Raw genomic sequence first — 11,098 nt, 5'->3', positions numbered from 1 at the left:
TGTGTCTTTTGTTAAAGTCTGTTTTGTTGACCCATCCATGGCGACCTCCTCGCTGCACACACGTCGATGCTCTATAATACCGTCACCTGACTTATCCTGGCACCTCTCATTAATACGGCCACTAGAGAGTTTTGTCACTTAAACATTCCTCACTTCATGTTTAGGCTACAACGCTCTACTGTAATGCACTATAAACCTATAAAACACTTTAATGGTTTTATAGGTTTATACTGGTGGTCTTTGTGGCCCTTTTTATCTTATCTAGATAATACTGTTGACAAGTGGAGGCATAAACAAGCTGTCATCAGAGGTGAGCAGAGGGCGGATAAAACCAAAATATTTGTTCAACATGGTGACCGAGAGGTCTTCATCAGAGCATCAGTTGTTGAATAAATGTATAAATACATTTCACATTGACTTCATAATGATTTGCAGTTCTAACTGTCACTAACATTATTAGTCAAATAAGTTAACTACTGTTTTTATATACAATGTGTTCTTTTTCCATTAGAAATACTCATGTAACAATCCCCTTCTTGTTTACATGCATACAGTAAACATAAGTTGTGCAGACATAAAAAAAAGATACATCCATACTAAAGATTTACAATACACCATGTCTTCCTATTTCAAGATATTAGGACTTGGCTTGATATTCAGTGTTAAACAGTTGGAAAGCAGTATTGGCAGAAGCATCCGCAAACACCCGGTTGTCAACAAATGCCTCCAGGGTATCTTATCAGGAAAACACATTTAGGGATTAGAGGTCATCTGAAAGACCGGGGAGCTATTTGACAGCTCAGCAAATTTGCTTTGAAGGAAACAATGTATCCCTATGGTCAGCAATATTGCAAATCAATACTTTCTCTTGTTCATTTGCTATGATGAATCACTTAACAAAACTTAATTTGACAAAAAAAGAAGAAGCTGTGATCTATGTATTTTACAAGTATACCCATATTTCTTCATTTTAGCTCAGTCACACTGAAGCTCAGTCACTCTGTGCTTCAGTTCCTCCATGATTGGAGCTGACCAGGCAGCAATACTTCACGGTTTCTAAAAATGACCTCTTGTCGTTTCACTTCTCCTATTCGTTTGCTCTTTTGTTTTATCAGACATCAGCTAAAGTCACCCAGCCACAGATTTCTCAGAGATTACACATTGGCCTCGCACCAAACCAGTTATTCATCTCTAAAGGCCATTTTTAAACCTTTATCTCAACAGCCGATTGACAACGGCTCCAATGTGAGCCCAGACAGGAAATTCAAGTAAACAAGGCTACGGAGGGAACCGTGACCTTATTGTCCCTGCTGTAGTGCAGTAATATTTCCATTTATTTCCATGATATTTATAATATATTATATTAAAGAAGAATAAACACTACAATGGAGAGAAACTTGATGTTATACATTTGGTAAACTGCTATCATATATTCTTTTTAATTTAACAGTTAAATGAACTAGATTCAGCTATTTGTAAGTATACTCACCACATTTGTGTCGATTGAAAGGCTTTACATTCACATGTTGTTAGCTGTGACTCATTTCAAAGATTGTCCCGGACCCAGACAAAGAAAAATGAGAAGTGACAAGGCGCAGGATGTTGTTGTGGGAGGACGGTGATCTGCGGCGCTCTGCAGCAGCTCGATGCTGGCTGACGGTGTTGACAGGTGGAGACGGCCGGTCGGAGGTGAGCAGGGGGCAGACAAAGTTCAGGGAAGACAACATTTGATTTCTTTGACTTCTGTCCTCACTGACACACACTCTCTCTCTTCTTTCACATTAGTATTAGTCAGTGCTTGAATTGGAATGAAAAAGGTGCCAGTACTCTAAAATCAGCAACTTTTTCAAGTCAATTTTATATATACAGCCCACAAACAAGAATTTGGCTACTATAATGCTGGTGGGTTTGTCTCTTTACTACTGTATATTTTAGAAAGGTTCACTGTACTTAACATTTTTTATGATAGGCAGCGGATATGGCTAAAGCTCAGTAAGGTCAATATTAACTGAAAATATAGCAATCAAAGTCTAGATCTTCTGCTGAAGACACATGAAGCAGAGACCTTTCAGGTGAGAGCCCCTCTGGTGGTGTTCAACATTAATGACAAGGAAACAAAGCTCTGGTCAGAAGCATTTTTTATAAAAAGCTTTAACAAAATTAAGTATTTCTGTACATTTTGAATGCAATCTAACTTTCCAACTCAGAAAACGAAAAACGAAAAAGTGCCAAAAGTCTTCTCACATGGCTGAGCTGCTTTGCAATATACTTCACCACTGAAGAATACAAATATGTATAAAGTAAACTATGATGCAATCTAACTTTCCAACTCAGAAAAATGATAAAGAGCATGAACAAAGAACATGTAAAAACAAATGCAAAATTTGCACAATCTAAAATGAGAAACTGTAACTGCAAGTAACAAAGTCTGAGCCATGGTAAAGAGTTACATTGAACACCAAGCTGATCAGATAACTCCCTGGTTGGTCTGAAGTCCTTCTATCTCCAGGATCTGTACAAATCGGCACATTATGCCAAAAGTCTTCTCACTGGGTGAGCTGCTTTGCAATATACTTCACATTGTTAGAAAAGGCTCCAGAAGGCCTTGGGGACATCAGTATCAGGGGCTGGAGCTGGACAGGCTCTTTCATCAGCACTTCTCCTTCCCTTTTCCAGCCAGGACCTCACATACTGTTCCGGATTGAACTGTCCTAGTGATGGTCCATTACATTTAATGAAAACCAGGCTGGACAGTCGGCTGACAGAGAGAGCATTCCTTTTTGCAGTAAGGATATCGTTCATGCAGCTGAATGCCCGCTCACACTCACTAGTGGAGACAGCGATGGTTCGGACTGCTTTCAGTAGAGGCTCCATGGCAGCAGGTGTACGGGATGCCCTGGTTTCCTTGTATTCGCGAAAGCCCTGAACAGTCTCTCTTCTGTCCACTTTCAGCACTTCGCACAAACGTAGCACCTCTACGTCCCCATACTGTACGTCTAACTCCTCTTCAGGCCAACTTCCAAGATGGATAACTTTCATGTCCTGGATTAGCTGATTGTCCCGGGCCTCCCGGCCATGTAATGGGATTTCTCTTGTGCTGACATGAGAGGAGGTTGTGGAAGTCATTCTGTGTCTCAGATTCTCTACCATACTGCGGAAAAACTGACCTGCATGAATCTGTACAAGCCTGCCATTCTCACGCAGGGAAACACCCTTGAAGGACTTCTCAGCTAGAGCTGTATGAACTGTAGTCATGTGTGGGCCAGGCATGGTGACCATGGATTCAAAAACTCGTATTTCTCGAGTTAAGAGCCTATCTGCTGTAGGCAGTGTCATCTCTCTTTTTTGGAGTTGCCGAGAGAGGTCGCTGAGCTCTGTGAGCGCATCGTACATCAGTCCCAGATTGCTGACAAATGTTGCAGATGTGAGCACATCATCCAGGCCCTTGTACTTTGCTCTGTCTCTGGAATCCCTGCTCGTGTCGTTTGCAGCATTTGTGAAGTGATCATGAAGCACTCGGTAGTTTTCCCAGACTGCTCTGACGCTCCTTTCACTTGAAGCCACCCAGCGGATGGACAAAACACGCCCTATCACCAGGAGACGCTGTCCGACTGCTTGCGCACACTGCGCTAACTGCCTGATTTTTGGGGGAGGCATGGAACAAGGAATAGAGTTTGTCAAAAAAGATCTGGAAATGATTGAGCCCTGAGACCTCCTTGACCACATCCCCAACTGCCAGCTCTAGACGATGATTGGAGCAGTGCCACACAAACAGGCTTGGGAATTTACTACACAACTGGGTAGCAACGCCTGCTCTCTTCCCTAGCATGACTGAAGCCCCATCACATGCAAAAGAAACGAAACACTGACCTAAAAAGTCCTCGTTAAAATCTCTTCCAAGACACTCCATTAACGCCTTTGTGATGTCATCAGCCGTTGTTCCATCCAACTCGATCAGCTCCCAAAAAAACGTTTCGGGCTCAGCATCAGCTAATGCTGAGTAGACACACAACAAGCACCGTTTTACCACTAATAGTGGTAGATTCATCGACCAAAACACAGAGTTTTCTTTGGTTTTCTGTAATGTCTTTTGCCATTTTTTTCTTCAGCTCATGAGCTATGTGGTCGATGATTTCGCCACAGCTTTTATTGGAGTGCAAAACCCTGCCCACGTTCAGCCCATTCAGTTTCTGTACATTCAAATCAATTGGCATGTCTGTGAATGGCCGGCTATGTTTGCCAATTTTATATGCCGTTCGAAAAACTCTGATAGTGGTGTCTAATTCAGATTTATGCATATACTGCACTTGATGTTGAATAGTTTCACGTGAAGCAGATGTAAGGATGTCAGCAGCTTTTACATGGACTTGTGATTCTTTATGTTCTTTGATTTTTTTCAGGCTAGCTTGTTGTTTGCCCTTGTCAACACCGAAATGAGACACTTCACACTCACCCCATTCAGTTGACAGTTTCAGTCCTTGTCCAGTGTGTATTCCCAAAGATTTGACATCTCTGCATATCCGACATCCTAGCTTCTTATCTTTAAGAAGGAGCCATGCATTGGTCTTGCAAAAATATTGCACCTGGTCCGTTGTCCAGCAGTCAGGTGCATCGCTTTGCCCGGTGTTGGTGGTGGCAGTTGCGCCAGCAGCAGCTAACGTTAGAGACTCTGGAGGAGGCGGCGGAGCTAGTGCTAATGCTAATGCACTAGAACTTGGAGCAGGAGGATCAACCAAAGAAAGCTCCCCATCAGACACAATTTCCAACACAGGCACAGCATTCTCTGTATTTGAAGTTTCTTCCGGCGACAACCGCTGTCTTTTTGCACTTTTATTAATCCATGCTAACATTTTAGAAATGCTAATTTGTGACGTGACTTGCTTTCCTTCTCTCGGGGGCGTGCCTGCTCTGTTCTATCACTCTACATAGCCACCCACTGGGTGGGAGTTGCACTGCATAAACACAACACACGTGCATCTAGGTATGTAAATTGTAAAGCATTAAAACATGGTTTTACTAACAGTTTTCAGTATGTTGTTACTTCGGCATTATTATTATTATTATTATTTTGAAACGTGTATTACTATTAAATCACGGTCAAATAGGTTAATTTTGACATAGTCGTTTCCACCACAGTATTTACATGGAGAAGATAAGCCCCGCCCCCTCTCCAGCACGTTCTGTTTGAATGACAGGAGTAAACAGCTGACAGCCGCTGTGAAACTCCAGCGGTTAGAGCGATGAGAATGTCCGTTCGGCACCTCATGACGCATCTACTGAGTACCGGGCGGCTGTATATATATATATGGATGTATAATAAGAACGGCGGGAGAGTGTTGAGTACTGGCACGGTGCATGAGTACCGGAGAGTACCGCCAGCATGCCGGGTACTGAGCAAGAAGTGCCGGTACTCCATGGGTCAGAACCAGAAGTGCCAGTACTGCGTACCGGTGAGTACCGGCCCAATTCCAGCACTGGTATTAGTCATATAACAATGGCCGTAACAGACGGATGGATACATGTGCACATACATATAGACTCATCAATCAATGGTGCATTTTACCTTACTTTTAAAATATGTCTACTTGTGAGGCAGCCATAACGTGTATTGGCATACATGTGAGCAATTACGTCACTTTTGCAAATGACTTATTACATCAAAGCTTGACAGTGGAACGAGACACAAATAAGAACTTGAAGGACAACTGAGGAGGAAGCCATGTCGTGTTTACAGACTGTCAATTAGGATCCATTAGAAAGAAACTGACCACCTTTTCTACAATGTAACAAAATGAAACCACTAGGTGGCCTACAGTACCGTAAGGGTCTAAACCAGGGGTAGCCAACACGGTGCCCGCGGGCACTCAGTCGCCCGCAGGGGCAACGTGAGTCGCCCGCGGGGCATGTTCTACAAATAGCTCGCAAAGCAAATCCAAAATGTATAAAATACACAAAACAAAAAAGGAAATGTAATTAAAAGAATCTACCCTATGCATAAACGAAACCTAAATCATAGCGAACTATATCTACTTACTACAACTCTATATCTATCTAACACCCCTCCTCCCCCACCCCCACAATGAATATCGACCAATCATGTTCTTGCTTGATTTGCGGGACCAGCGTTGCAGTCGGGAAGAAAAGCAATGTGGCACCTCCCCGCTGATTTTCCTGCTGGCAGAATCTACACAACACATCAGCCCCATTGAACACAGCCTAGTCATGCCAGGCTATACTGCACACGAGGGGCAGAGTTGTACTCTGTGTGTTGTAACTTGCATATATATTTATTCCACTTGACGCACACACACACATGGCGTAATCTCCACTAGGGACAGGGGGGGGACATGTCCCCCGCACTTTTAGAAATCCCGTTTGTGTCCCCCCAATTTACAAATATGTTTATTATTATTTTTTAACGCAAGCCGTCATCGCCACGGAGGAGCACACAGCCTCTGTGAGCGAGCGAGACAGAGGGAGAGAGAGACAGCGAGCGAGGGAGCTAGGGAGGGAGGGAGGGAGAGAGAGGGAGAGAGAGAGCTAGGGAGAGCACACTTTTATCTATTTAATATAGATAAAGTAAGAAATCATTCCAATGTGTACTATAGGGCAGTACAAAAAACAGTTTAAAAGGGGAATGATTAGTAAAATATGCATAAATAAAAAGAAAGAATGCTAACATAAGATAAGAATAAACAAGTTTAAATGATTTGTTATTGGTTTTGATAATATTCTAAAGATGATTGGAGTATTGAAAAGTATACAGCTCCCTTTGTTGCGAGCCGTATCCATAAATTCATTTTGTGCTCAAAGTGCACCAGATTGATGCATTTCACTTCAACATTTTAAAAAACATCTTCCCGGGGGTGCATGCCCCCGGACCCCCCTAGAAGAGGTGAGGACCCCCCTAGAGGATGTGAGGTCCCCCCTGGAGGATGTGAGGCCCCCCCTAGAGGATATGAGGCCCACCCCCAAATAAAGCAGGTTAAAATAATTAAATTGAATACATTTTATTTGAGTAAACACTGAAAACGGGTCCCACAGACCCAAACAGCACACAAGGGTTAAAGGTAAGCATATAATAATGTTAAAATGTGCTAAATATATACACTGCAAAAAACAAAAAAAAGAGGAGTAAAAGTAGCCCCCGACTTGTTTTATTTTTTGAAAGTAGCCCTCATCCTAAAAAAGGTTGGTGACCCCTGGTCTAAACTAATCAAATTGATAATTTCAAGTTTATTGCACACTTTGAGGAGTTTCTTTAATAGGATTTGGCTAAGGGTAATGCTTTCACTCATAAAGGATAGCAAATGGGTTTAGGTGGTTATTTTTAACACTGTAAAAACGTTTTATTTAAATGTATAAAAAGTGTCTTGAAAATAAGCAATTATAACAACAATGTTCAGTTTGCTTCCACAATTGTTACTGCTACAGTACACCAGTTAACACTATCACTGCTGAAGATTAAATAAAACTATTGACCCCTGTGGCAAATTGGGGACTGGGACCCCGAAAGCTGTAGGCAGTGCAAAACAGTTCAAAAGCCAACAGTGACGTACACCATTTTTCTCACAGTACACACAAGCTATAAACAGACAAGAAAATAAGGCTTCTTATAAACAGCTTACTCACCAACATTTCCTGTTTAAGTATGTGTCATCTTCTTCTGGCCTCTTTTAAACGTTCCACAGAAGAACTGCAACGATCGAAAGAAAAATCTCCTAAACTACTTTTACCAATCGTGCTCTTCAAATCATTTTCAATGCAAAAAAGGCAGAACATGCTCTTTCCAGTGTTCAAAGGTTTCCTGCTTTTCTTTCTAAAATCACATTAATCTGAGATCTTTGGGTTTCAGAACGACAACATTTTTATTGCCTAAATAATCATTAATTAAATGATTGGCAGATTATACAATAGTTAAAATAAACTGCACCCCTACTCTGAATACATGTGGGATTGCATAATGTGTGTACATACAAAAATATTTTAACGTTTCTTGTTATAATACCCATAAGATGATGTTTATCTGGACAATGGTCATGATGTTTAAATAGACAATGATATCTCAGATTAGGTAATACCAGCAGATATGAGCTCTTTGCACTACACAAGCAGTCAGGCTCATATGTAGACATGACTAACATTGATTTCCTTCCTAATTTTCAAAAAAAGGAAGTGAAAGCTTCAGTGAATAACATCATCCATACTGAGGAGAGTGTGGGGAGAAGTGTATCTTTTTATCTCTTGAGGACATTGTAATACAATAGCCTACACACATGCCTGGTCTTTTTTATTTTTGCCTCTCAATCCTGACCCAAGGTGAGTCGATACTCTCGCTTTTATAGTTATCTTGTATTTCTAGCCTGCCTGTGGGTGTGAGTGTGATGGAGTGTGTGTGCTTGCATGTGTGGATGCAATCGCAGGCTTCACATTTATTAATTACAAATGCAACCTGCATCGTATCATCTAAGTTGATCATTTGCTGTCCTCCACAGTGTCTTCCAGCACCGTTGAAGTCACTGGCCTCGTTGGGCACAATGTGACTCTGCCCTGTAGGTATGACACCCAAACTCACAGCGTCCTGAGTTTCTGTTGGGGGCGAGGCATGGTGCCCAAATCCCAATGCTCCAGAACCATCCTCTCCTCGGATGGGACTGTGCTGACCATGAAGTCCTCCAGGTTCCAGCTCTGGGGCCGTGTGTCGGGCGGAGATGTGTCGTTGACCATCCTGGACGCTCAGTGGAGTGATGCCGGTGTGTACGGCTGCAGGGTCGAGATCCCAGGGTGGTTCAATGACCTGAAGCTCAACACACACCTGCTCATGGAGGAAGGTAAAGCTCATGAAACCCACCCAGTGTGAATATGAACCTAATTCAAAGCATTAAGGTATTTTCTTTTTGCCAGCCCCCGACGAACAACCAGTAACCCCGGACTGGAGACCTACTGTTGGTGTGAGCCAGGGTGAGAAATCACCTGTGAAATAAATACATTAATTAAGGTTTAAAATGTGTGTTGTTGACCAAGATGTTTATATTTTGTAATTCATAATGTATCTAGGCAGCTGTTTTATAGCAATGTTCTGTATTCAGGGGTAGAACAATGCAGTTCATTGTTTTACATGTTGAGCATAACCTTGTTTTTTACATAATAATAACTTGTGGTTTCTACTCCTTAAAGAACTTTTGACAACATTTGCTGCTTCTACTGAAAATGAGGAAGTTCCTGTTCTAGCATTGGACGTAATTGGAATTGCATCAACTGAGGTGTGTTGTTTTGGTAGTGAGTTAAAACTATATGTTACAGTATTTATAAATATGCTATTTATAAAAAAAGATCAATGCTTTTCTCTACTATGTGATTTATTTAAATTAGCAGCTACAGTGACTGACGTGATTAATGAAGCGTAAGTGAAAGAACGTATAGACCTAAAGAGGTGTTGGCTTTCAATAAAATAAAATAAACTCTAATGGAAGCTTTGTATTTATTCAAAGCGAATGTCTTGGCTAATCTGGCTTTCTTCCTGACATATTTTCTGAAGAAAGATTTGGCAAAATCTGAATAATAATTACAAACATCATCAGAATAATAATAATGCAGCTTTCCAATCTCATTTTTATTTCAAAGGAATTATTTTTCACATGTGTGGGTATTGGCTGGGAGTGACAAATTGAGTACAAGTATATATTACAGTTTTTAATATACAATTAATTTTCAATATGCTGTTTATTTATGGCACAGTGGACCTAGTCCTTCATGATAAGGTTCATTTCTTTTGCAGGAAAAACTTAAAGCCTTCCTGGAGGTGGGGAACATTGGCAGAGTGGCAGCTCTTTTCTTCTTCGCTATCATCATTATCCTCATCTTTGCTTTTGGTATGCTTGGAATGGATTTTAGTTTGTGACTCAGTGCCATTCAGATTCATTTTTGCACATTTAAAGTGGGTGTCTATTGAGTTGAAGTCACTGAGTGGGTCTTCCTTTTATTGACTGAGTGTATAATTTAATGTTTGCTTTTCTTTAAACCAGGGAGAAGACTTCTGCCAAAGAGGAAACTTCAAGATGTCAACATCTCAACTGCTGAGAACATTTATGAAGTACTATAATGTTTTCCATGTGCAAAATGGATGAACATGATGAGGACAATGGCATCTCTAAATAACTGCTTGCTGAATGTGTTTACTCTTTCCACCGCTTCAGCTTTAGAGTGAAACCCTTTGAAGCCCTCTCCACAGTAAAGCAGCTTATAGTTCTCAGATTGCTCTGAAAAAAGGCAAATGTGTGTCATGTGTGGCGGAGAAAATATCCTGAAGATTAATCAAGTTGCTGTTTGTCTGGTAAAATGAATTGCACGGCTCTTAAAAGCTTTTGGATGGTTTATACGTGTGGGCACAATGCCACCTATTGGATTTAATGCAATATTATCAAGATAAGATAGATCTAAAAAAAATTCTCTTCCTACTCAAAATGTTTTGAATAAAGATGGATTACATTTTATAATTGTATATTGCAAACAGAAAAAATAAATTGTATTGTAAAATTACATTTAATGTTATATCCTTTTTGTTTCTTTGCTCAATTTTGGGTCCATAAAAATGACTGTTTTTAGTAATGTTATAATAAAGTAGGTAAATGGCTCAACTTCACATTCAAACACGGTATATTCTCAGTGAGGTAAAAGATGTTTTGTTTTTGTATTATGACACACTCAAACACCAATCTTTTTCCTGTATTGGAGTGCAGTGTGCAGAATTCATTAGGCGAATTAAACATCCCACATACCTCTACCTTGCTGGAAACAAAATCAAAAAAGGCAATATTGTTTTCAACAAAAATCTACATTTGTATATGCTGCATGTTTATGGAACACATATAAAACTGTAGCAATAATAGTTGAGCTAGTCCCTTAAAATGAGGTTAATTTCTATTCAGGGAACATTTCAAAGTCTTCTTGGAAATGGGGAACGGGCAGGGCGGTAGTTTTTTTGTTGTTAAAATAATTATAATCCTCTTTATTTTCCAAAATTGTGGAATGGATTATAGTTTGTGAGTTGTGTGTCGGATTATTTTTTTCCATACAATCTTTACTGGATGGTTTGCTA

At 40.6% G+C, this 11,098-nt stretch overlaps 1 protein-coding gene across 2 annotated transcripts; it reads left to right on the top strand.

Moving 5' to 3' along the window:
• The first annotated feature begins 8,134 nt into the window (after nt 1-8,134).
• Nucleotides 8,135-10,541, top strand: LOC117556038 (hepatitis A virus cellular receptor 1 homolog). Of its 2 annotated transcripts, none has more exons than XM_034231177.1 (6): nt 8,135-8,319; nt 8,496-8,831; nt 8,905-8,961; nt 9,220-9,263; nt 9,779-9,872; nt 10,026-10,541. In XM_034231177.1, exons 1-6 carry the CDS (start codon nt 8,277-8,279, stop codon nt 10,100-10,102), a joined length of 651 nt encoding a protein of 216 aa, XP_034087068.1. In that variant the 5' UTR covers nt 8,135-8,276; the 3' UTR covers nt 10,103-10,541. The 2 variants fall into 2 exon arrangements, with proteins under 2 accessions (XP_034087068.1, XP_034087067.1); XM_034231176.1 differs by having other exon boundaries at nt 8,152-8,319; nt 9,178-9,263.
• The last annotated feature ends 557 nt before the right edge of the window (nt 10,542-11,098 follow it).

This window comes from Gymnodraco acuticeps, unplaced genomic scaffold, assembly GCF_902827175.1.
Source record: "Gymnodraco acuticeps unplaced genomic scaffold, fGymAcu1.1, whole genome shotgun sequence".
NCBI lineage: Eukaryota > Metazoa > Chordata > Actinopteri > Perciformes > Bathydraconidae > Gymnodraco > Gymnodraco acuticeps.
The sequence above is the reverse complement of the archived record's forward strand: the minus strand, read 5'-3'. Positions and strand labels throughout refer to the sequence as shown.

What these genes read in the sequence shown, in the direction of transcription:
- LOC117556038 (XM_034231176.1), top strand. Translation starts at nt 8,277, where the DNA reads ATGCCTGGTCTTTTTTATTTTTGCCTCTCAATCCTGACCCAAG. An exon ending in ACACCTGCTCATGGAGGAAG is followed by an intron (nt 8,832 to 8,904) that starts GTAAAGCTCATG and finishes TCTTTTTGCCAG; the next exon opens with CCCCCGACGAACAACCAGTA. An exon ending in TACTGTTGGTGTGAGCCAGG is followed by an intron (nt 8,962 to 9,177) that starts GTGAGAAATCAC and finishes TACTCCTTAAAG; the next exon opens with AACTTTTGACAACATTTGCT.